Raw genomic sequence first — 26,823 nt, forward strand, 5'->3', positions numbered from 1 at the left:
TGCCCCCAATAACTTTCATTTCCAGGTTATTTAGAGGTTCTTTCATAACAAAAACCTTCAAAATGTTTAATTCTGAGGGATGCAGTTGAGTTTTTTAGGGGATTGAATGCTGTAGCCGGGCTTTAGTGAAGCAGGAACACGAGAAAACGTACCTCATCGGAGTCCAGCAGAGGCGGCAGGGCGCTGCGAACAGGAGAAAAAGACTTTCATCATCATCACATAAGACAGTTTCAATCCACCAAGGCTGAAGAAAAGACACCCTGGGTCCAGAACAGCATCTTTAACATGTAAATACATCCAACAAACCCCCCGAATAACACAGACGGAGGAGTTAATCTCTGACTTACACCTCTGCCACAGATGATGGGATGTTCTCCTCGACCCATTTCAGGTCCTCGTCCTGTAAAAAACAACAAAATATCACATGCTGGCACAACAAAGGCCTGAAATGTTTTAAAGTTTTGCTAAAGTTTCATTTCCAGGCTTTCCCTCCTCTCCACCGAGCCGACTGTGGGAAGAGCTTTTAAGCCACATCAAAAGTCACGAGTTAACTCGTTATTATTGCGTTAACTTGTTAATTATTTAACGCAGATAAATATTTTATGGCGCATTAACGCAGGTTTTATTTAGTAAAAGTCTGTTGAATGCATCACATTCACACAGTTACAGCAAACACCACGAAGCATGGAGTAATAAAATAAAGATAAACTAGCAGCTAACATCACCGCTACAGGTGTGAAGCTCACGGAGCTAACCGGCGCTACTTCCTGTTTTACTGGTTTCAACATAAAAGCACGTATTTCAAAATAAATTAAAAAAAAAAAACTCCTGCATTTACAGCCAAGTTGAATTGTCTTCTCAGCGTAGTAGTTCCAGTCTAAAATATCACTTAAAGGCAAAACACACAACTGATAGCAGCAAGTCATTCAAGGAAACAGACAGTGGAGCGAGGCTTCTACATAAAAACTACAGAAAGATGCTGATGTTAAAAGTGTGTTTGCACAACAAATGTTATGGCACTTTCATTCATATGGCAGCACATTTAAAATAAAGCTAAATGCTAAAAGCTATACGCTACTTTTGGATTCATTTTTGGATTCTGCGTACAAATGAGATTAATCGTGATTAATCAGGCAAATCATGCGATTAATTAGATTAAACATTTAATCGTTGCCCAGCCCTACTATATATAGATGTCCTTAACTGTTAGCTAAGTACCCCCCCCCCCCCCACAACTGTGTATTGTTCTGGAATTGTTGTAAAAAACCAAAACAAAATAAATAAAAACACAAGATGAGGCATACAGCTTTTTTTTTTAAACTCATCAAGATGCACATAATTTATTATTATTTATTTATCATTTTTAATATTACATACATGTAATATATGATATAATATTATATATTATAATGTATATATATATATAATTATATAATATATTACACATTATTTATTTATTATTTATTTATCTGTATCAATATGTTTGTTAATAAAAATATTAAACAAAAATAAAAGGTTTTACATTTTTATCAGAGAAAAGAAGGAAACCAAACACATATTCATCTGAAACTCACCACTTTGTTGGCTTTGGCCGTCCCGTTGGTCTCGTTCTTCATGCCCCTCATCTTCATACCTTCTGTTCACAACAGAGAACGCTCATTAAATATGCAGCATCAGGCTCCGCCCCTAAAGGAACTGACAGTGATGGCGGCTGTGAGGAAGTTTTAAATGTAAAGAAAAGGGAAGGTTTCTGACCAAAAGCCTCGTTCATCATGGGCTCCTTCTCCTCTTCTTCACTCTCTTCATCCACCAGAGGACTGAAGGCGTACCTGCAACACAAACTGGGCTTTAAGTCACAACTAGAGGGCGAACAGTGGCGCCACCCGCCCCGGCCTTTACCCTTTACCTCTGGTTATTGGCCGATGGTCGCCACAGGAACATGATAACCAATAAGATGGTGGAGAACAAGAAGCGCCAGAAGGCGTCTTCTATCCACAGTTCCTTCCAGTCCTACGGACACAGAGTGAAAACAGGAGGAAAAAAAGGCTGAAAATGGATGAATTTCTGTGTTTGGCTCAAACTAAATCAAATCAAGTTTATTTGTAGCACATTTCATGTACAAAACAATTCAAAGGGCTTCACATAAAATAAAAGCATTGCAGCAGGGAGTGGAAGAAGCATTGAAAATGCATAAAAGAATATAAAGAGGAACAAATAAAATCATTTAAATGAATTTAAAAACCAGCAACAGTCCAGATAAGTTCAAAGATATCGTGCAGATTTCATGCATGAAATGAAGCAGTTGAATCAGAGCATGAAACAATCTCTGACTTAACCCTAACCCCTGTTCTGTTTCACTCTGACATGTATACATTTCTAAATTTTTTATTCTTTGATATTTTCAATTCTTGTATATACTTTTTGCCTACATATATTATTCCTATTTTTTTTTTATATTTTTCATATTATAACCTGCCGAGACTTTGTTCTCGGAAAAAAATGTAAAATTATTAATGTATACTTTATTTTTGTTAATGTTTCCATGTGGGCTGTACACCACTAGGGTACAAAGATTGTCTTATGGGTCATTTTTGACCCGCGAATTATAAAAACATTTAAACAGCAGAAAAAAGTTCACTGTTTTTTTCCCTTTCAATATAATTAATTCAGAAGTAATTACTTCACATTTATATAATAGCAATAATAAACCTTTATTATGTAAAAGAATACTGAGAAAATAAGAAAACTGTTGGTCCAACTGACAGTTAAAAAAAAAGTGTAATCCTGAAAACTGCTGATTGTCTTTTTGTATTGTGTAACAAAAAATACATGATAAAAAATGTATTGAGTTGAGTTGAACAGATAAATAACAGGTGGTTTCATCATACTAAATAGATTTTGGATTTAAAATTGAATTAAGTTGCTTTATTTGGGGCTTTGGTAGGGCGGCTCATTTTAATGCTCTTTTTGGGAAGTCCAGTTAAAGGAGCGTTACAGTGATGGAGTCTGCTGGAGATGAATGCATGGAGGACATCAGAGAGCCGAAGCGTTCACCAGGTAGAGATGTGATACTCACAGAGCGGCAGTTGGACAACGTGAAGGTCTTTGTGGTCCAAATGACAAAAATGACCGTCGCTGAGAAAGAAAACAGAGTTTTATAAAGAAACAAAAAGGCTTTCAGAAAAAAAAAGAGCATCTCTGAGCATGTTTTGTTACCTATGACGGCGAAGATGAGCGTGTTGGTGAAGTGTCTGTAGAGGGAGAGCTTCACCACGTTCCTCCTCAGCCTCAGCAGCTTCATCGTCTGAGCCAGACTCAGAAAGATGTGACGAAAAGGTCAAGGAGCCTCAGGCAAAAAAAAAGCTGTTTTTTATTTTCAGTGTCAAAAAACTACAAGGCGCTCCTTCCCTTTATGAAACTCTGATACGTTTCCACACATAAGCCTTCCTCAGGGACTCAGACAGACGTTAAGATGAACCCAGGAAGTGTTCTCACACGAAAAAACCCCAAAAATGTTCAATCCAAGCTGAATTCATCCCGTCGTTGGTTCAGTTTGGGTCAACAGACATCACAAAATACAGCCAAAGTTGCTCAGTTAAACTTAATTAGAAGACAGTAAGATTTAAAAGGTTTTCTAAAGAACACAAACACGAGGAATAAAGCGGAAAAAAAAGAAGAAGAGAAAAAAAAAAATGAGGGAGCTGCAGTAGCATATATCCACCAGCAGAGGGCAGAGTCAAGTAAAGCCAGAGGGGATAGTGTGAAAGAATTTATATACCTTTGTTACAGGTAATCTTATATTCATGTGATGTGTGTTGTACCAGACACTGAACTTTAATTGCACTTTGTCTCTGCTTTGCAAAAACATGATATTAATAGTATAATCTGCCCTGCAACTTGCAACCTGCGAACATCTGTGTCCTTATCTGTAAGTTTCATGCGTGGGATGCGCAGGCCTTACTGTGAGAAGATCCTGTTGATTTACGTTAAGCTACGTCATGCACCTCACGAGATGGCGCCTCGCGCGCCAGACAGGAAATAACTCCTTTCTGTGTAGCTTGTTTGTACCACTGTTAGAAGCTTGTGTGACGCGCCGCAACGGCAGAGCTCTCCATGTTCTGTATGAGCATGTGTTTCGATTAAATCCACTACCAGGGCACATAACGGACTTTGTTCATTTATTTGACTTGAGAAAGATTTTATTCCTCCACAATAGCACTCAGGAGAACTACGGCCGTGTTCCAAACCGCATACTTCTCCAACTTCTCCCACTACTCCTACTAACTTTTTGAGTTAGTATGCGAGTTTGAGTATGCGAGAAGTTCCGAATGCATCCTAGATTCTCTGAAATGTTGGGTATGCAACGTAACGTGACGTCGCCGATCGTCATTTCCTGTCAAAACGGCAGTTTCAAGCTAGCTACAACGAGGGTAGGTTCACTTCCTGTTTTCAACACTCCATTGGTCAGATCAGCTCAATAGATATTGAGTAATATCTATTACTCAATTTTACCAACACAAATGGCAAATAAAGTAAACTCACTCACCGAAGCAGCATCACCCGCGTTGGTGGACACGGCTGATCTGCCCTACCTGGGTTGGTGTCACATGACCAATGGAGCGTAACCTGATTGGCTGCCGTTGGATGAATTGAGAACAGGGATCGATTGCTTCTCCCTGTTTACCCGGATGTTGAGTCTGGTTCTTTTTCCACTGATTTTTGTTTTTAGAAATTGATTTTTTTTTTTTACACTGTTGGTTATTCAAATTCATAGTCTGATATGATATTGATGCTGTAAAAATTCAATATTAGAAATTCGTATTCAAACTCTGATGGCACAGAGAAACTTCCATACTGAGAGCAGAGAAACATGAGGGCATAAGAGAGTTCTGCTGCCCCCTGGTGGTCCAGAGCAGCAGCCAGTGGCCGTCTGCCCGTTTCTTTCTTAATATATAAAGTTCAGCTGGTTTGAAATATGTCGTCCATCACAGTGACGCTGTGCACGCTGTAGAGGGGGGGGGGGGGGGGGGGGGGTGTCTGTATTATTTCACTCTATCTGCTCCTGTCTGGGTGAGACTTTCATTCAGGTTTTTATTCAAACAGAAGTGTGGAAGATAAAAGTTACACGGGTCCCATGTTTACAAAGCTTATAATTAGTGGTTCACATCTGATCTTTCCTCATAACTTAATTATCTTTTCACCCTGTGAGGTCCAACACGTCTACGGCTGTTTTTAAAAAGCTTTAAACTGGAACACAGAGCGAATTATTACAGCTTTCTGAAGAACACCGACACAGCGACCGTTTTATCGCAGCTGATCAGGAGACATTTCATATTTATAATCTCTTTAAAGGATATCCACCAGACGATGCAGGTGTCGGTGAAGGCCAGCACGATGGCACACAGCAGGTTGGTGCTGGATTTCTCTCCTTGGCCCTGCAGAGACACACAGGTTAGACACACGTTTCCTGCAAACAGCAGCTGAGCTGTACAGCTCCCGCTGCTGGATCCAGTCCGGATGAACATCTGAAAGAGTTTAAACGATCAAGACGGAACAGATCTGAACATTTTTGGATGCATCTGAGCAACAAAAGCATTTAAATCCTCTGATGGGATCCCTCAGGGGGTTGAATAGTTTGTGAAATTAGTCTAAGAACTAAATCATCCCTCAGAGAGGTTGAACAAAAGCAACTGGATCTCTTTTCTTGGTTCTTTTAGAAGTTTCAGCTCTAATCTGAAAGGCTTCAGAGGTTCAGATGTTGATAAACTGCGACTGGAACATCAGGAGAGCATTTAACGTTGTGCGAGAGAAAATAAGTCCAGTTGTCTTTATTCGGGCTCTTAGAGAGCCCCATATCAGAGTCAGACACGGCTCTGCGGTTTACTCACCGCGTTGACTCGCAGGATTCCCTCGATCACGGAGAAGACCAAGTAGAGCAGACCGACCCCGACGACCCTGTGCAGCAAGGCGCCGAGCCTGGGCCTGAAACATCATCATTAAAGATCAAATCTGGGGCTCCTCATCGTTATCACTTTAAATTTAGATTAATTTCCAACAGAGATGGGACCAAGTCACACATGTGCAAGTCTCAAGTCTTAGCTTTCAAGTCCTGAGTCATTTTTTCTTGGGCAAGTCAAGTCAAAGTCACCTTATTATTGCAATTTTACCTGCAGAATCTGATCTTAATAAAGTGAACAGACAAAAATACAAGTAACTGTCAGTAAACATCATTGGCCAATGTGTCCAACCTGTCCACCCCGTATCATATCAAGCTAACGTTAGCTAACTACCGACTAGGCTAACAGGATAATATTAGCTCATTTGACGAGCACTTACTGGTCAGAATGGATCTTCAGATGACGAACAAAGTTGGAAGTTGTCGTCTGGCTGTCTGAGATGTTGATGCCGCATGTCTTGCACTGAGCTGTTCGTCTTTTTGCCGTCAAAATGGTAATTACGAAAGCCGAAGACATTTGCTGTGTTCGAAGCCGCCTACTACATACTACATACTGCATACTCATCTATCAGACAGTATGCAGAGCGTTTACCCACAATGCATTTCGCTCCTGCCCGAGCCGAAATCAGCCAACCTGAAGCTGATTTCTCTTAAGCTCTAAACTCTGTAAACTTTAGCAACATTTGAAACATTTTCAGGTGAGAAAGTAGTCGTTTAGATCCCCAACGTGTTGAAAACCTGACAAAATACCGGCTATTTACAATTTTGTTCCCACGAATTCGGCGCTACTAAAGCTAGCCGCAGTGAGCAACGCACTTCCTGTTATTTTCACAAAATAAAATACCCGTTGCCTTTTATCATAGGGAAAGCCATTACCATACAATTGGTGCTTTTGTTTTGAAAACAGGAAGTGAACCTACCCTCGTTGTAGCTAGCTTGAAACTGACGTTTTGACAGGAAATGACGATCGGCGACGTCACGTTACGTTGCATCTTGGGTAGTTTGAGTATGAGTAGTATCCTCATGATGCATACCCAACATTTCGGAGAATCTAGTATGCATCCGGGAACTTCTCGCTTACTCAAACTCGCATACTAACTCAGAAAGTTAGTATGAGTAGTGGGAGAAGTATGCGGTTTGGAACACAGACAATGACTCTCTGTCCCGCTGACATGTTGATGCATATCTGATATGAGTTTATTTTCTCCAATAAACACTAAGGTATGTAGAGAGGGCATGGCTGATTGACAGGGTAGGGATCCAATCCTGACGCCATTCTCAGCCTGCGCTCCTACCGGGTAATCCATATTATTTTTTAAATTAATTTTATATTCAAACTGAAAACATGAACTGAATAACACTCAAGTCATTCAAGTCATCGTGTCTCAAGTCAAGTCAAGTGCCGAGTCTTTAACTTCCAAGTCCGAGTCGAGTCTCAAGTCTTTTATTTTTTGTCAAGTCAAGTCACAAGTCATCAAAACAGCAACTCGAGACCAAGTCACAGTGACTCGAGTCGCCATTTCTGGATTCCAACGAGGAAACGTCCCAAAGAGCTTTGTGACGCAAACACTCACTTGACGATGCCGTAGCCCAGGCTGGCGATGATGACCAACACCCTGGCCAGGGTCCTCTTCACCGCCGAGAGCACCTCAGCGAACACCACCGCCCCCCAGACTGCAGGAGGAACATGCCGTTACAGCGCCGCAGGCTCAAAGCGAGCTGCAGGCTCAAAGCGAGCTACAGGCTCAAAGCGAGCAGCAGGCTCAAAGCGAGCCGCAGGCTCAAAGCATCCGCAGGCTCAAAGTGAGCTGCAGGCTCAAAGCGAGCTGCAGGCTCAAAGCATCCGCAGGCTCAAAGCGAGCAGCAGGCTCAAAGCATCCGCAGGCTCAAAGTGAGCTGCAGGCTCAAAGCGAGCCGCAGGCTCAAAGCATCCGCAGGCTCAAAGTGAGCTGCAGGCTCAAAGCGAGCCGCAGGCTCAAAGCATCCGCAGGCTCAAAGCGAGCAGCAGGCTCAAAGCATCCGCAGGCTCAAAGTGAGCTGCAGGCTCAAAGCGAGCCGCAGGCTCAAAGCATCCGCAGGCTCAAAGCATCCGCAGGCTCAAAGTGAGCTGCAGGCTCAAAGCGAGCCGCAGGCTCAAAGCGAGCCGCAGGCTCAAAGCATCCGCAGGCTCAAAGCGAGCTGCTGGCTCAAAGCGAGCTGCTGGCTCAAAGCGAGCCGCAGGCTCAAAGCGAGCTGCAGGCTCAAAGCGAGCCGCAGACTCAAAGCGAGCTGCAGGCTCAAAGTGAGCTGCAGGCTCAAAGCATCCGCAGGCTCAAAGCATCCGCAGGCTCAAAGCGAGCTGCAGGCTCAAAGCGAGCTGCTGGCTAACCAGAGGCGCCTCCTACCTGAGCGGCCGTCGTATCTGATGTTCTGGAACTCGGCGTAGTAGACGGCTTTCTCCAACATGCCCAGAAAGATGACGCCTCCGATCCAGAACTGGATCCTGAGCAGGTCCCTCCAGTAGCAGGCAGACAGAAGCAGCCACAGCACCGCCATCAGCACGTACACGATGCACATCACCATGTAGAACTGGAGACGCAGAGGCGTGCGCACGTTAAACACAGCACATCTACTCAGAGAAGCTCAGGGGTAACAATGGTCAGTGGGTTGAGTTTGTGTTTAAGTTGTAGTTCCACAGCAGGAACCCAAAGCTCGGGCCCGGGAGGAAGGTTTGTACTTTAAAGACAACAGGAACCTTTGGGATGGGAAGTCCTAACTTTAAGTTGTATTGAAGGAATAGTTGTAAACTAGAATAAATGAGGAGAAAGAGCTCTGATTGTGATCTGAAAGCAGTTCAATCAGAGCATGAAACAATCTCTGACTTAACCCTAACCCCTGTTCTGTTCTTACATGTATATATTTTTCAATTTTTTATTCTTTGATATTTTCAATTCTTGTATATACTTTTTGCCCACATATATTTTTCCTATTTTTTATGATATTTTATCATATTTTTCTTTGAAAAAAATTTAAATAATAATGATAATAATTATTAATACTATTAATCTTCATAATTCAAATAATTTTTCCCAAAAACTAAATTAGACCCACTACCTCCCTTATTACAACCTTCCCTCCCACATACCTTAACCTTAAGGGTCACAGGGTCTAAAACCCTGATCCTAAGTCCACCACTCTAAGCCGCATTTAGAAAATATCAATTTTCAAATATTAATTTTCATATTTTTTCCCAAAAACAAATTAGACCCACTACCTCCCTTTATTCTACTCTCACCTCTTCCCACTGCGTTGCCACTGAGTAAAAACTCTCAAAACCTAACCCTTTAACCTGTAACATTAACAGATTTTAAGTGAACAGAGTTGACAACACAGCCAAGAAGACACAGACTGAACCTCAGAAGTTCGGCTGAAATGCAACCCGGGCCGAAGCATCATCTCATCATTTATGGCTCGTGTCCCGAATGAAAAGCATGATTTAAATGCACACGAGGCATGAGAACCAGGCTTTTATTTGTGATTACAGTTACAGATTTTGGGTTTTTGTCCAATTACAAGAGAGAAAACAGTTAAAAAGTGTCCCTTAACTTTGGTTAATAAACTCTGTTCTAAAGTTTTAATACGTTTGTTCATGTTGGGGTCATTATTAGATTAACTTTTGAAATAAACCGACTCTATATCGTGATATTATTCTTTTCCTTATCGTCCAGCCCTGCCTGAAATAATCTTCTGGCCTCTGGAAGCAAAACCTCGGGCTATTTTAAGTTCTGGGTGCTTGAAATGCACCAAAAGAGAGTCGAGGATCACCTCCGACACCTGCCCCGTTTTTCACCAAGTAGCTCATTAAACTTTTACCAGAAACACAAAACAAACCAGTTTCTCTCTGCCCAGCTGGCGCTGATGCATCTCAACTGAAACCTCGGGAGACGCCATGAGAATGTTAGCATTATTCCTCAGCTGGAAGGCGACTGAAATTCAATATTTAATATTTCTGAGCTGATCTGGGACGCGTTTATCAGCGGATTTACCTCAGAAAAGACACCGCTGCTCATTTTAATACGACTTTAAGACCAAATTTGATCAACTCTGTGGTTTATTTCGGCTCTGCTCCGACTTTGATAGAAGAAAAAGAAAAGTAACGTGTGTTCTTACCACCATCAGAGGCCATTCAGAGGCTGATATGTAGTCATGAGGACCTTTCATGCTGATCTGAACTGTAAACACAAACAGACACCATCAGGTCAGATCAGCTGTTTCCATTTAAAACAACACGTCACCATGTAGAAACATCGTTTTTAGCCGTTGCCGCTAATTGGAACCTAAACCTGGAAGAAGACTCGGTCATATACGACAAATCCTTTCATCTCAGAGAGTCTCGGCTGTGTTTATTCCCCAGAAACAGACACAGGTGACGAGTTTGCTGCTTCAGAACTGATTTGGAAAACCTTTTTTCATTTCCTCTGATAAGAATCAACTCTTAAAAAGGCAGAAAAACATCCTCGATGCGCCAATTCCATCAATGTGCAACTTAAAAATGAGTTTTAATTTATCTGAATCCTTTTTAAATTAACTAGAAAGAGCTGTTCCTGCTGCGAAACAGCTATGAGAATGCTTATGAGCTGAATGGGGTTGGCTGACCATGCTAAAAAAGCTGAAAATGTAGTTTTTATATCAGTTAAGTGAAAGATTTTTAAATGGCAGCAGGTTGAGTTCTACCAAGCTTTACATTGGAGTTAGTAAGAGAATTTGAGAGGATTTGAGACATTGCTCTCGCTTCAAGGCACATAGCTGAAATTCTGTAATTGTGAGCTCTTTAGTAGTTACATTGGCTGAAAGAGGACAGTTTTTCCTTCATTTTAAGGTATAATTTGTATAATTTCAGTCAGTTAAACTGTAAGAAAGTTAAAGGAATTTGTTTGGAATATCAGAAAAAGCTGAAAATGACCGGTGCACCATTCTGCTGGCTCTTCATTCATAAAAACCAAGAGGGAGCAAAATGTTCATTTTTTTTAACTGTTATATTTTAAAATTGGCTAAAGATTTTAAAAAGCTAAAACAATTGGTAATAGCTGAATGTCTTGTGAACATTTTAAAGTTAGAATGGTGTCTCTAGCTGAAAGTATGCTGAAGTAGTTAAGTTTGAAAGAGGAGGAAGCTTTTAATGATTTGAAAGGATTTACCATTACTTTTAAAGGGAGGAAAACTTGCACAAAAACCTTAATATTTTAAAAAGTATAAAAGTTAGAAACGCTAAAAGTCATTACACACATCTCCAGAAAGAGCTGAACATTTTGATACCAAAATTGTGGAAATTGGTGAAAGTATGCAGAAGTAGTTAAACGGCAAAAAACGTACGGAAGAACTAAGAATAAAGAAAAAGAAACAGCAGTGAGAATGCTTATGAGCTGAATGGGGATAGCTGACCATGCTAACAAAAGCTGAAAATAGTTCAATTTTAGCATTAAAAACTGTTGCTAAAGTATTTGTGATTTTTTTTGTGTGTGTACTACCAAACTTAACATTGGAGTTAGTCAGAGAATTTGAGAGGTTGATCTCGGTTCAAGGCTCATAGCCAAAATTCTGTAAATGTGAGCTCTTTAGTAGTTACATTGGCTGAAAGAGGACAATTTTTCCTACATTTTAAGGTAAAATGTGTTTCTCTAAGTTAAACTGTATGAAAGTTAGAGGAATTTGTTTGAAAAAACTGAAAAATTTTAAACTTATCAGCACGCAATCAACTGTGTGCTCATTCATTAAAATCAAGAAGGAGCAAAAATGTTCATGTTTTTGAAACTGTCATATTTCAAAATTGGCTGAAGATTTGAAAAATCTGAAACAATTGGTAATAGCTGAATGTCTTGTGGCCCATTTAAAGTTTAAATGGTGTCTCTGGCTGAAAGCATGCAGAAATAGTTGGAAAGAGGAAGATGATTTGGAAGAGCTGAAAGCGGTTTCCATTCATTTGAATGACGGGGAAAATTTGAATAAAAGTGGAATATCTTAAAAAGTGTAAAAGTTAAAAACACCAAAAATGATAGCATGAACTTGCTGAAAGAGCTGAACGTTTTGATACCAAAATTGTAGAAATAGCTGAAAGTATGCAGGAGTAGTTAGGTGCTGAAAACTGGCAGAATAAAAATAATACTAAAGAGAAACAGGAACTTAATTGTGAGAATGCCTTAAAGCATTCTCACTATTAAAGGGGATTTCTGTCCCCGTCTGAGGCGAATAACAAGGGACGAATGACGTCATCTGATGAAACATGCCACAGACTTCTGAGCAGATCAGTATTATCACGGTTAAAGGAAAGGTACTGACGCTGCAGACTCCAGGGAGCGGTGGTGCCGCCGGACTCGGAGGCTTGTTTCTTGCTCTCCGAGGTTTCTCTGATGTTGAGGATGAACACGTAGGGTCCGTCCTCCCAGCTCTCAGCCACCGCGCCGAAGTTCGCCGGCTTCTGAGCCACAAAAGCAACGAGAAGAAAGAAACCACGTTTCAGTGAGATACGTTTTACACCAACACCGTGCTGCTCAAACGTTACAGATGAAGCTGACCTCTTCGGCAGGAACGGCAGCTTTTCCTCCAGCAGGCTGCGACACACGGAGAGAAATCAAGTCAGAATCTGAACATATTTTTATAGAAAGAAACAACATAGAACAGAGATACTCATTGCGCGGCTCCTCAAGCTTTAATTGGTGGCTCACACTCGCTTAGTAGCTTATAAAAATATGGTAACAATAACAATTTTTTTCAAATAACACACAGCGAATACTGCACAGTATTAAGTATTTTTATTAAGTTTGCATTTTTGTACTATTAAGTATTATTTATTAAGTATTAATTAAGGCTTAATGGTGTTTCCTAAAGGGGGCACACTGTTAAACCTGGCAACGCAGCCCGCTTAAACCACAGAGCACGCTAGCTCCTTTAGCCAGCGTGAGATGCAGGCACAATGGATCGGTTTTCAATTAAAAAAAGAGCAAAAAACAGCACAAAAACCATGCTCATCCTGAATGTCTCACTGTGATTACAACAACAAACTACAAATACAACATGAAGAAAGTCGAGCACATGCACGCCAGCTTCCGCTCATCCCAGTATTAAGGTAAATGTGGTCTTAATTGAACATGTATTGGCTGTGTTGTTTCTTTTTTATATGTAGAAATGCATTTTTGCAAAAGGGGACTTTAGTATGTTGTGGTAAAAGTGGCTCTTCTCTTGATTTTGCTGCCAATGTGGCTGTTGTGGAAAAAAAATAGTGAGTATCACTGACATACAATATACAGAAAATCATAGAATAAACAGTTGGTCACCTACACATTCAAACAGACATTATGCTGATGATACAAGTCGGTTCATACAGTAATGGCTCAGTGAGCATCTCTCGTGGCCACAAACACAATCCATTTTTCCCAGTATTGCGAATACTTATCGCTCCGTAGACTTAGCGAAAAGCTCATCCTTTCCATATTTTGAATATTTGTCACAACATCTATCCAGTCTGTCTCTGTTGGGGGTGAAGCCTGCAGCCATTTCCGGGTTACAGCTTTCTTGCTGGCTGCTAATAATATTTTTAAAAGATATTTGTCTCCCCTGTCTGCACATATTTTAACTCAGGAGTTATGAAATATCTGATCAGATTCCGCCAGCAGAAATGCCTCCACAGACCAGAACTAGTGGAAGTTAACTGCACAGAGCGTATATTCAACCACTCTTCTTCTGTGGTGACAGTTCCAGATTCTTTTTTCCACCTTAATCTAACCTCATCTGTTGGTTGGATCGAATACGGGAGTACAATGTTAAAACAAGTTTCTTATTGTCCTTTTTTTTTTGTACATGTCAATGAATATGTCAATTAAGTTGGGCTCGTATTCCTCTGTTGGTTTTATGAATCTGAACATTTCAACAAAAAGAGATGGAAAAAGATCTGAATACATACTAAAATAACCTGAAACTGCGAATGTAGGCATTAAGATAGCAGAAGGATATAATATTATTAATATATCTCATGAAATGAACACAACTGTGTGTCTGACAACACGTGTATTAACTGAGTCAGTAACTAGACTCTGAAACCTTTAACTCGTGCAAACATCCATCCATCATCTTAGACTCTTATTCGTTATTCTTACTCTTATTATTAAGCTTTAATTTAAAACATGTTAGACGTGCACACCTTGGGCTGTGGAGGCTGCACCTCTCTCTTCCTCCTCCCTGAAGTCTTTTCTGTGACTGGCTGAAAAACAAAAAGAGCAAATTTACCCAAAAAACACATGATTCACAGCAAGAATTAGGATAAAATGCTCCTTTTTAGCCGAGTTAAAGCGGTTTTCTTTGATGTTGAGTTTGTTCAGACCAAAACAAAAAGAAGGTTGAATATTTTTTAACTTTTTAAGTTCACTTCACAGCAAACATTTGGGCAGCAGTGGCCGGGTCTGCAAATCCGAGGAGAGATTTTCCAGAAAAAACATGAATGTGAATCAGAAACGGTTCCGTTTTCTGGTTTCAGGTGAATGAACTCGGCTCTGTGGTGTTAGTGAGGGAGGCGGAGAGCTGTTTGTTTGAATTTAGCAGCTATTTTAACCAGAAAACAATACAAAAGAATTAAATAAAAAGACAACAACAACTGTGGTGGACGTCCGCAGGAGGAAAATAGACGACGAGTCGCATCATTTAAATCCCTGAAGGTGAGCCGAGACTCGGGCTGTGTTCGAAACCGCATACTTCACCTACTACTCCTACTAACTTTTTGAGTTAGTATGCGAGTTTGAGTAAGCGAGAAGTTCCCGGATGCATACTAGATTCTCCGAAATGTTGGGTATGGATCATGAGGTTACTACTCATACTCAAACTACCCAAGATGCAACGTAACGTGACGTCGCCGATCGTCATTTCCTGTCAAAACGGCAGTTTCAAGCTAGCTACAACGAGGGTAGGTTCACTTCCTGTTTTCAAAACAAAAGCACCAATTGTATGGTAATGGCTTTCCCTATGATAAAAGGCAACGGATTTTTTATTTTGTGAAAATAACCAGAAGTGCGTTGCTCACTGTGGCTAGCTTTAGTATGTAGTATGCATTATGCAGTATGTAGTATGTAGTATCTAGTATGCAGTATGCAGTATGTAGTATGCAGTATGCCGTATGTAGTATGCCGTATGCAGTATGTAGTATGCCCTATGCAGTATGCAGTATGTAGTATGCAGTATGTAGTATGCCGTATATAGTATCTAGTATGCAGTATGCAGTATGTAGTATGCCGTATGCAGTATGCAGTATGCAGTATGTAGTATGCAGTATGCAGTATGTAGTATGCAGTATGCAGTATGTAGTATGCCGTATGTACTATGCAGTATGTAGTGTGCAGTATGCAGTATGCAGTATGCAGTATGTAGTATGCAGTATGTAGTATGCAGTATGCAGTATGCAGTATGCCGTATGTAGTATGCCATATGTAGTATGCAGTATGTAGTATGCAGTATGCAGTATGTAGTATGTAGTATGCCGTATGCAGTATGTAGTATGCCCTATGCAGTATGCAGTATGTAGTATGCAGTATGTAGTATGCCGTATATAGTATCTAGTATGCAGTATGCAGTATGTAGTATGTAGTATGCAGTATGTAGTATGCCGTATATAGTATCTAGTATGCAGTATGCCGTATGTAGTATGCCGTATGCAGTATGTAGTATGCCCTATGCAGTATGCAGTATGTAGTATGCAGTATGTAGTATGCAGTATGCAGTATGTAGTATGTAGTATGCAGTATGTAGTATGCCGTATATAGTATCTAGTATGCAGTATGCAGTATGTAGTATGCCGTATGCAGTATGCAGTATGCAGTATGTAGTATGCAGTATGCAGTATGCAGTATGTAGTATGCAGTATGTAGTATGCCGTATGTACTATGCAGTATGTAGTGTGCAGTATGCAGTATGCAGTATGCAGTATGTAGTATGCAGTATGTAGTATGCAGTATGCAGTATGCAGTATGCCATATGTAGTATGCCATATGTAGTATGCAGTATGTAGTATGCAGTATGCAGTATGTAGTATGCAGTATGCTGTATGTAGTATGCAGTATGCAGTATGCAGTATGTAGTATGCAGTATGTAGTATGTAGTATGCAGTATGTAGTATGCAGTATGTAGTATGTAGTATGCAGTAAGTAGTATGCAGTATGTAGTATGTAGTATGCAGTATGCAGTATGTAGTATGTAGTATGCAGTATGTAGTATGCAGTATGCTGTATGTAGTATGTAGTATGCAGTATGTAGTATGCAGTATGTAGTATGCAGTATGCAGTATGTAGTATGCTGTATGTAGTATGCAGTATGCAGTATGTAGTATGCTGTATGTAGTATGCAGTATGCAGTATGCAGTATGCCGTATGTAGTATGCCATATGTAGTATGCAGTATGTAGTAAGTAGTATGCAGTATGCAGTATGTAGTATGCAGTATGTAGTATGTAGTATGCAGTATGTAGTATGCAGTATGTAGTATGCAGTATGCAGTATGCAGTATGCCGTATGTAGTATGCCATATGTAGTATGCAGTATGTAGTAAGTAGTATGCAGTATGCAGTATGTAGTATGAAGTATGTAGTATGCAGTATGCAGTATGTAGTATGCAGTATGTAGTATGCAGTATGCAGTATGCAGTATGTAGTATGCAGTATGCAGTATGCAGTATGCCGTATGTAGTATGCCATATGTAGTATGCAGTATGTAGTAAGTAGTATGCAGTATGCAGTATGCAGTATGTAGTATGCAGTATGTAGTATGTAGTATGCAGTATGTAGTATGCAGTATGTATTATGTAGTATGCAGTATGTAGTATGCAGTATGCAGTATGTAGTATGCAGTATGTAGTATGCAGTATGCAGTATGTAGTATGCAGTATGTAGTATGAAGTATGTAGTATGCAGTATGCAGTATGTAGTATGCAGTATGCAGTATGTACTATGTAGTATGTAGTATGCAGTATGTAGTATGCAGTATGCTGTATGTAGTATGTAGTATGCAGTATGTAGTATGCAGTATGTAGTATGTAGTATGCTGTATGTAGTATGCAGTATGTAGTATGCAGTATGTAGTATGCAGTATGCAGTATGCAGTATGCCGTATGTAGTATGCCATATGTAGTATGCAGTATGTAGTAAGTAGTATGCAGTATGCAGTATGTAGTATGCAGTATGTAGTATGTAGTATGCAGTATGTAGTATGCAGTATGTAGTATGCAGTATGCAGTATGCAGTATGCCGTATGTAGTATGCCATATGTAGTATGCAGTATGTAGTAAGTAGTATGCAATATGTAGTATGCAGTATGCAGTATGAAGTATGTAGTATACAGTATGTAGTATGAAGTATGTAGTATGCAGTATGCAGTATGTAGTTTGCTGTATGTATTATGCAGTATGTAGTATGCAGTATGTAGTATGCAGTATGTAGTATGCAGTATGCAGTATGCAGTATGCCGTATGTAGTATGCCATATGTAGTATGCAGTATGTAGTATGCAGTATGTAGTATGTAGTATGCAGTATGTAGTATGCAGTATGTAGTATGCAGTATGCAGTATGCAGTATGCCGTATGTAGTATGCCATATGTAGTATGCAGTATGTAGTAAGTAGTATGCAGTATGCAGTATGTAGTATGAAGTATGTAGTATGCAGTATGTAGTATGCAGTATGTAGTATGCAGTATGCAGTATGCAGTATGTAGTATGCAGTATGTAGTATGCAGTATGCCGTATGTAGTATGCCATATGTAGTATGCAGTATGTAGTAAGTAGTATGCAGTATGCAGTATGCAGTATGTAGTATGCAGTATGTAGTATGCAGTATGTAGTATGCAGTATGTAGTATGTAGTATGCAGTATGCAGTATGTAGTATGCAGTATGCAGTATGTAGTATGTAGTATGCAGTATGCAGTATGAAGTATGTAGTATGCAGTATGCAGTATGTAGTATGAAGTATGTAGTATGCAGTATGCAGTATGTAGTATGCAGTATGTAGTATGCAGTATGCAGTATGTACTATGTAGTATGCAGTATGCAGTATGCAGTATGTAGTATGTAGTATGCAGTATGTAGTATGCAGTATGTAGTATGCAGTATGCAGTATGTACTATGTAGTATGCAGTATGTAGTATGCAGTATGTAGTATGTAGTATGCAGTATGCAGTATGCAGTATGTAGTATGTAGTATGCAGTATGTAGTATGCAGTATGCAGTATGTAGTATGTAGTATGCAGTATGCAGTATGTAGTATGTAGTATGCAGTATGCAGTATGTAGTATGTAGTATGCAGAATGTAGTATGCAGTATGCAGTATGTAGTATGCAGTATGCAGTATGCAGTATGTAGTATGCAGTATGCAGTATATAATATGTAGTGACTCGTTTCCCTTGTAAATGTGCAGACGGACTCTTACCAGCTGCTGAGGCGGCGGCGGCGCTGGTTCCTTCAACCGGATTTTCGGGTCAAACTGATCCACACTAAACTGAGTGATAAAATAAAAGGCTTTAAAAATGTGACATCACCACACACGGACGGTTCAGGTGTGCGTGCGCTCCTCACCGTGTCCGGGTTCATGTTGGGCTGGCAGACGATGGCGGGATACTGGTGGAAAACGTAGTATCCGCTGCCCCCGTCCGACAGGACCTCCGTGGACCTGAAGTAGCTGGAAACCTGCGTGGACTGGACACCGGTACAAACCATGAGCAACAAGACCGTGAGACAAACAGATGAGAGCGACAGAATACTGTTGTTTACAAGGACACTTCTTATTCTGATGAGGGCCGGGCAACGATTAACATGTTTAATCTAATTAATCACATGATTTCCCTGATTAATCGCGATTAATCGCATTTGTACGCAGAATCCAAAAATGAATCCTAAAGTAGTGTATAGCTTTTAGCATTTAGCTTTATTTTAAATGTGCTGCCATATGAATGAAAGTGCCATAACATTTGTTGTGCAAACACACTTTTAACATCAGCATCTTTCTGTAGTTTTTATGTAGAAGCCTCGCTCCACTGTCTGTTTCCTTGAATGACTTGCTGCTATCAGTTGTGTGTTTTGCCTTTAAGTGATATTTTAGACTGGAACTACTACGCTGAGAAGACAATTCAACTTGGCAGTGTTTACAGATGACTTTGGTTCTGTCGACTCCGCCGTCTGGAAGAACTTTAACATGAAAATGGCCGAGTAAAAGTTCCGTACCCTTCTCCATGTTTGGTGGATCCGCCGATTACTTTCTTTTCCTGTTCCACAGCAGACAGCAGCAGACTTTTACAAAATAAAAGCCTGTGAGCAACAGATCTTTACAAAATAAAAGCCTGTGAGCAACAGACTTTTACAAAATAAAAGCCTGTGAGCAACAGACTTTTACAAAATAAAAGCCTGTGAGCAACAGACTTTTACTTTTACAAAATAAAAGCCTGTGAGCAGCAGACTTTTACTTTTACAAAATAAAAGCCTGTGAGCAACAGACCTTTACAAAATAAAAGCCTGTGAGCAACAGACCTTTACAAAATAAAAGCCTGTGAGCAACAGACCTTTACAAAATAAAAGCCTGTGAGCAACAGACTTTTACAAAATAAAAGCCTGTGAGCAACAGACTTTTACAAAATAAAAGCCTGTGAGCAACAGACTTTTACTTTTACAAAATAAAAGCCTGTGAGCAGCAGACTTTTACTTTTACAAAATAAAAGCCTGTGAGCAACAGACCTTTACAAAATAAAAGCCTGTGAGCAACAGACTTTTACAAAATAAAAGCCTGTGAGCAACAGACCTTTACAAAATAAAAGCCTGTGAGCAACAGACCTTTACAAAATAAAAGCCTGTGAGCGACAGACTTTTACAATAATAAAACATGCATTAATGCGCCATAAAATATCTATCGGCGTTAAATAATTCACAAGTTAACGCGATAATAACGAGTTAACTGGCCCAGCCCTAGTTTAAACAGATGCCCTTAAAGCTGGCACATGGTTCACAGTGTGACTCAGCATATTTACCACCGTTCCTTCTGAATTTAAAAGGGTAAAAACCAGCAGAACAAACTGAATCTGGACCTGAGTGAGAGAAGAAAACAGAGCGTCTTACATCCAGTCTGAAGATCTCGTTGTAGCAGTGCGAGTTCCTCAGATACCACGAAACATTGAGCTGGACGGGAGGCGAAGAGTTGCAGCTCTGCGACGTCACTGCAGACACAGACGGGAGAAATCAATACGCTTCACATTCAAACTAATGTTAAGAGTGCTGCTTCAGTGGAAAATGCGTTTACCTTTCAGGTAGATTAGGCTGCTGTTGGACAGAGTTTTGGTGAAAAAGAAGAGGTTCTCCTTCTTCACGGTTTCCTGAAGATACATTAAAAAAAGAAAACGTGTCAGAAAGGATTTATCACAAAGGAACATGTTAAAGGTTAAAGGTCACCCCAAGGTCAGAAACCCAAGAGCTACATCTCAGACTCTGCGGGCCTCAGTTAGCATGTTAAAGGTTAAAGGTCACCCCAAGGTCAGAAACCCAAGAGCTACATCTCAGACTCTGCGGGCCTCAGTTAGCATGTTAAAGGTTAAAGGTCACCCCAAGGTCAGAAACCCAAGAGCTACATCTCAGACTCTGCGGGCCTCAGTTAGCATGTTAAAGGTTAAAGGTCACCCCAAGGTCAGAAACCCAAGAGCTACATCTCAGACTCTGCGGGCCTCAGTTAGCATGTTAAAGGTTAAAGGTCACCCCAAGGTCAGGAACCCAAGAGCTACATCTCAGACTCTGCGGGCCTCAGTTAGCATGTTAAAGGTTAAAGGTCATGACAGCACAGTTAGAAACAGGCTGAACAGGTTTGGCTTGTGTGGAAGGGCTGCAGGAGAAAGCCTCTTCTCTCTAAAAAGAACATGGCAGCACAGCTTAGGTTTGCAAAGCTGCATCTGAACAAACCACAAGACTTCTGGAACAATGTCCTTTGGACAGAGCAGACCAAAGTGGAGATGTTTGCTCATAATGCACAGCAGCACGTTTGGAGGAAACCTAACATAGCATATCAGCACAAACACCTCACACCAGCTGTCAAGCACGGTGGTGGAGGGCTGATGATCTGGGCACCTTGCAGTCACTGAGTCCACCATGAACTCCTCTGGATACCAAAGTGTTCTAGAGTCAGATGTGAGGCCATCTGTCCGACAGCTAAAGCTGGGCTGAAACTGGCTCATCAACAGGACGATGGTTGTGTTCGAAACCGCATACTACTCCTACTACTCATACTAACTTTCTGAGTTAGTATGCGAGTTTGAGTAAGCGAGAAGTTCCCGGATGCATACTAGATTCTCCTAAATGTTGGGTATGCATCATGAGGTTACTACTCATACTCAAACTACCCAAGATGCAACGTAACGTGACGTCGCCGATCGTCATTTCCTGTCAAAACGGCAGTTTCAAGCTAGCTACAACGAGGGTAGGTTCACTTCCTGTTTTCAAAACAAAAGCACCAATTGTATGGTAATGGCTTTCCCTATGATAAAAGGCAACGGGTATTTTATTTTGTGGAAATAACCGGAAGTGCGTTGCTCACTGCGGCTAGCTTTAGTAGCGCCGAATTCATGGGAACAAAATTGTAAACAGCCGGTATTTTGTCAGGTTTTCAACACGTTGGGGATCTAAACGACTACTTTCTCACCTGAAAATGTTGAACTTATCTGGACTGTTGCTTGTTTTTAAATTCATTTAAATCATTTTATTTGTTTCTCTTTATATTCTTTTATGTATTTTTAATGCTTCTTACACTCCCTGCTTTTATTTTATGTGAAGCACTTGGAATTGTTTTGGACATGAAATGTGCTACAAAAATAAATTTGACTTTGACTTTGTTGCTTTAATAACTGGTTTCTGGCTTCTCAACATCTTAGACCAACAGAACAACTCTGATTAAATATTCGACCTGTAAAACTTTCAGGAAGAGCGACAATAGAGAGGAGCACACATGCAGAGTTTGTTTTAGACTGTTTAAATCTTTGTCCTGTCTCATCTTTTCCACATGAACAAACACCTTAATGTACGTTCTGAGCCAGACTTTTCTGTCAGCATGAGGAGCAAACAGGCGCTCCACCTTAAATGGGCCGTTTGACTGGCGTGGGCGAGCAGAGGATCATGTGCTCCGTGAAGAAAAAGCTCTTTGTGACACGGCTGTGCAGGCTGTGGGCGCCCAGCAGACTTCAGCTTGACGTGTAAACGTCTGCAGGGGCTCAGACACGCAAAAAGGACCAAAAATCTGCAAAAATATCCAAAAAGGAAGCAGAGGAGCTGCAGAAAAACTGATGTAATAAAAGACAGAATCATCGTGGTTTCACAGGCTTCAGATAATGGTTAAAAAAACCTGTTTTCTTCCTTAAAACCTTAAAAAAACCCACAAATATAACAAATATCCAGTCAGGATTCATCCAGCTCTGTGTAAACGGATGAAAAATATCCAGAAAATAAAACAACCTGTTTCTTCCACAGTTTGAGCTCCGATTGGCTCGCTGCATTTACTCTGACATTTATACTGCGTCAGTGTGTGGATGCAAAACTGTTTTCTCCAGCTAAACTCATTGAAATCATTGTCTGTGGCCCACAGAAACAAAGAGAAAGTGTTATCAGGGTAATATTTGACTCAACCTGAACTTTAACAGCCACATTAAATCTGTAACATCAGCAGGTTTTTACCATCTAAAAAACATTGCCAGAATCAAAGGAATAGTGTCTAAACCAGACTTAGAAAGACTGATCCATGCGTTTGTCTCCAGCAGGTTAGACTGCTGTAACGGCCTGCTCACTGGGCTCTCTAAACGGGCTGTAAGACAGCTGCAGTACATCCAGAACGCTGCTGCTCGAGTCCTGACTAGAACCAGGAAATACCACCATATTAGTCCAGTGCTCAGGTCTCTGCACTGGCTTCCTGTCGCTCAGAGAATAGACTTTAAAACAGCTCAAGTCTCTTCATGGTCGAGCACCAAAGTACATCTCTGACATGTTAGAGCCATATGAACCAACTCAGGCTCTGACAAAGTTTAAATCCAGACTGAAAACAGTTCTATTTAGCTGTGCATATGACACCTGAAAGTGTTTTATCTGCACTCTTTGCTTTTAATTTAACAAATTAATGATTATTTTTATGTTTTATGGAATGATTGTATTGCCTTCTTGTGATTTTATGTAGCTGTAAAGCACTTTGAATTGCCTTGTGTACACATTGTGCTCTATAAATAAACTTGCCTTAGCTGATTAGCCACTTCTCAGTCTCCTAGCATCCACGAACAGCAAACTATACAACTCTGACCGGGCCGCACAGCTACTTTAGCTCCGTTAAAGTAGTCCTTTAAAAATCCAAACATTTAAAAGCGAGACTGAAGTTTATACATTTGTTTTTTTTAAATAAAAGTCACGTAGGTCACGAAAATCCTGGCGGCAGACATTCCCAGTGATGGCACTTCTGAATTTCACTGGTCACTTTATATTTCTAAACTGTTTTTATAAATTGTTTTTTTAAATTCTTAGATTGTTTATAATTGTATAAACATTTTTATTGCTTTATTATGTCTGCTACTGGATGCTTGAATTTCCTTCGGGATCAATAAAGTATCTCTCTATCGATTCACCATCCCAGTGGCCACGAACCCAAAATGAATCATTGGATTCAGCTGCAGTCGCAGATCTTCTGGGATCTCCTGAAACTCTACACATTTGCAGCCATTCTTGCCCCCTTCTCTGAGTTAGTGTTGATTTTTAAAATCAACATTTCTTTTCTCATGTGTCAATGCATGAAATCTGCACGATATCTTTTAATTTATCTGGATTTGTTTCTCTTTATATTCTTTTATGTATTTTTAATGCTTCTTCCACTCCCTGCTGCAATGCTTTTATTTTATGTGAAGCACTTTGAGCTGTTTAGTACATGAAATGTGCTACAGATAAATTTTATTTTATTTTTGTGTCTTATTTGAGGACCCCCGGCCCACTGGGCCCCCCTGTGGCTGCGCCCTGGGGGCCCCTTTAAGCAACCTGTCCCTGATCTTAATAGTGGCGCCCCTGGCTTTGCAGAGAAAAATCACACAAATCCACCATTTTTTACTGGATTTTAAAGCCCATACAACCAAAAAACAGCTTAAAATGCAACTTAACAGAACAATGAGCCTCACACACGTCACATTTTGTGCTGAACGGGTCGGAACCGCCACTCTGCAGCCTGCTGAACGCGCTGATGTGACGGCGACACGTCTTCCTGTGACCACCTGTTGTTGCTCTGATATCCAACTATATCCAACCAGATTTCCTTCTTTTCTTTGATATTTTTTTGTTTGGTTTCACAGATTTCAAGGCGAAAGATTCCTCTCCCACGTACCTTATCAATCTAATACTGTTGCTTGCCAAATGTCATATTCATAAAAGTAAAATAATGCACAGGAAACCACTTTTTGCCCTCTTCGTAATAGATGTAAAATCTTGACTCAATCTCGAATTAAATTAACAAAAAGGCTATAAAAACAATAAGTATTTGGAAAGACTATAACTTATTTTTGTAACTCGCATTTACTTGTGTAATTTTTTTTTTTGTTTTATTTTTATTTATTTATTTTTTCTCTTATGTTCTAACAGTTTTCAATCGTTGCATTTTTTAACTATGTTCTTCTTTCACTTTATGTCCTTTGTTCATTACTGTACACTATTTATTTCATGACTACTGTTACTGTGATATTGTGAAGATAAATAAAGTTTGTTACAAAAAAAAAAAAAAACCTGACCCAGAATTAGCGTCATCGCTCTGCTTGTACCACCGGAACCGCCTTAAAACACCACTTTAACACCACTTTTAACACCATTTTAACACCACTTTAACGCCATTTACTTTAACCCAAACACGCGTAAACTGTCAGATAAACGGCACCAAACGCAGAGTGTAAACAGGAACTCACGCTGTCCACGTCCAGGATCCATTTCCCCGGTTCGGACACGGCGGGGACTGGCCCGCTCAGACCCGCCAACAGGACGAAGAACAGCGCCGAGGACCGGAGTCCAGAGCCGGTCCGGCCCGGACCTGCCAAAGCCGCCATTAGGAGCCAACAGGAAGAGGCAACTAGCAGAGGCAACTAGCAGAGGCAACCAGCCACCGCGACAACTCACAACAAGCGAGGGGCACTTCCTGGTTCCGGGTGACGTCACGCCGAGGGGGCGTGGAAAGATTAAAAACACGTACAAAAGCGTTTATTATTATTTTTAAGAAGCCACCGCGACAACTCACAACAGCAAGCCCCCAGAAAGGATGCTAAATGTTTTCTTTATAATAAACTTGCTTTATTCTTTTTGCTAAATTTTATATTCATAAATGGAAATTTGCTAATAAATACGGAAGCCCTAAACGGCCATAGATACATACATTTTATTCCATCCGTTTTCCCGTGATAACGAGATAATTATGTCGTTATCTCGACGAAACAATGATCGTTTTCTCCAGATAACGAGTTAATTTACCGATGGTTTTCGAGGCCACTTTTTCTCCCCAGTCCGCCCCTGTTTATATGTGTTTATATGTTTTTCTGGCAAAGGTTTTTACCCATTTTTACCCCCCTTTCATTGAAAACTGAATAAAGCAGCCTATGAATCAAACATGGAATGTGGAGCGTTCTTGTGAAAATGAACAAAGCAAATCCCGCTGGTGTTACAAGCATTTCGAGATAATTATCTCGTTATCTCGAGATAACCATCAAAAAAAAGTTTATACGTACCACGTCCGCTCTGGGCTTCCGTAAATACAACGCCATATTTTCCCCATTTTATTAAAGATATAGAACAATATTTTAAATCAATAACAGACTCTACTAATGAAAAGGCTCTATGGACAATTTCTATATGTACACCTTTGCATGTTTTCATCTAACACCCCTGGTTGTTTGTTCGTTTACATAACTGACATGTTATATTGTATACTTCATTCGTTTGTTTGTTGTATACTTATTTCTATTTAAATAAAGTATTAAAAAACCTTTAAAAAAAAACATATATTTCCTGTCTTGCTTACAAAATAAAAGCTCTTAACATTAAAAAATAAATAAATAAACAAAATTAAAAAAAATCACAACAAGCGAGGGGTACTTCCTGGTTCATAGCAGCTGCTATGTTAAGATTATAAATCTGTCTAATAATATGGTTTGAATATAACATCAAATATCAGGTCATTCTGAACATGATTTGAAACCCATAATAGTTAGAAATCACAGAACACGACCCTCTTAATTTAAGTGTTTTTGAGGTTTTTAATAATCTAAATATGAACCTACTGACTAATAAATCTGTTGTATTGTTAGAACTCTAATAAAATTGTTGTGTCTCCTTCATAAAAACTGAACCATCATTAATCTTACTGGACTTGTTCAGTTTTAAACGTTCATTTTATGTCTTTCCTTCTAATATCAGAGGTATATTAGCTTCTTTATATGTATATTTACTTACTTTACTGTTCAGCACTGTTCTTATATGTTCAAATAGATAGAGATAGATAGATAAGTACTTTATTCATCCCAATTTGGGAAAGTGTTGTGTTGCAGCAGCATACAGTAAAAGATATGTAAACAATTAAAGTAAAAACAAGCGAATAAAATAGAATAAAATAAAATAAAATAGAATTAAAATAAAATAAAATAAAATAAAATAAAATAAAATAAAATAAAATAAAATAAAATAAAATGAAATAAAATAAAATAGTGAATAAACATTTGTTTGTTTCACATGTTCTCAGCTTTAATTCAGCTTCAGGTCCTCCAACAAGTACTTTTTTGGGCTGAAAAGAGTGACAGAAACTACTTTTCTGCTAATTTTTTTCACCTTTTCTCAACTTCT

At 39.8% G+C, this 26,823-nt stretch overlaps 1 protein-coding gene across 2 annotated transcripts in view; it reads right to left on the minus strand.

The window, feature by feature from the left end:
* Window positions 1-25,094, minus strand: part of LOC142387979 (transmembrane protein 87A) — a 29,571-nt gene extending 4,477 nt beyond the window's left edge. Inside the window, exons 1-20 of one of the 2 annotated variants that reach the window (XM_075472778.1) lie at window positions 24,903-25,094; window positions 20,246-20,318; window positions 20,065-20,162; window positions 18,535-18,654; window positions 18,389-18,457; window positions 14,130-14,189; window positions 12,508-12,543; window positions 12,272-12,410; window positions 10,106-10,167; window positions 8,341-8,524; window positions 7,531-7,630; window positions 5,889-5,982; window positions 5,356-5,435; window positions 3,217-3,323; window positions 3,077-3,135; window positions 1,907-2,010; window positions 1,756-1,829; window positions 1,575-1,633; window positions 348-400; window positions 153-183 (exon numbers count right to left, since the gene is read on the minus strand). In XM_075472778.1, coding sequence (XP_075328893.1) covers window positions 153-183; window positions 348-400; window positions 1,575-1,633; window positions 1,756-1,829; window positions 1,907-2,010; window positions 3,077-3,135; window positions 3,217-3,323; window positions 5,356-5,435; window positions 5,889-5,982; window positions 7,531-7,630; window positions 8,341-8,524; window positions 10,106-10,167; window positions 12,272-12,410; window positions 12,508-12,543; window positions 14,130-14,189; window positions 18,389-18,457; window positions 18,535-18,654; window positions 20,065-20,162; window positions 20,246-20,318; window positions 24,903-25,040 — 1,740 coding nt within the window. In that variant the 5' untranslated portion in view covers window positions 25,041-25,094. Of the gene's footprint in view, window positions 1-152; window positions 184-347; window positions 401-1,574; window positions 1,637-1,755; window positions 1,830-1,906; window positions 2,011-3,076; window positions 3,136-3,216; window positions 3,324-5,355; window positions 5,436-5,888; window positions 5,983-7,530; window positions 7,631-8,340; window positions 8,525-10,105; window positions 10,168-12,271; window positions 12,411-12,507; window positions 12,544-14,129; window positions 14,190-18,388; window positions 18,458-18,534; window positions 18,655-20,064; window positions 20,163-20,245; window positions 20,319-24,902 lie in introns of both variants that reach the window. The other variant, XM_075472777.1, reaches the window with a different exon arrangement.
* Window positions 25,095-26,823: the final 1,729 nt, after the last annotated feature.

This window comes from Odontesthes bonariensis, chromosome 9 (genome assembly GCF_027942865.1).
Source record: "Odontesthes bonariensis isolate fOdoBon6 chromosome 9, fOdoBon6.hap1, whole genome shotgun sequence".
NCBI classification, from domain to species: domain Eukaryota; kingdom Metazoa; phylum Chordata; class Actinopteri; order Atheriniformes; family Atherinopsidae; genus Odontesthes; species Odontesthes bonariensis.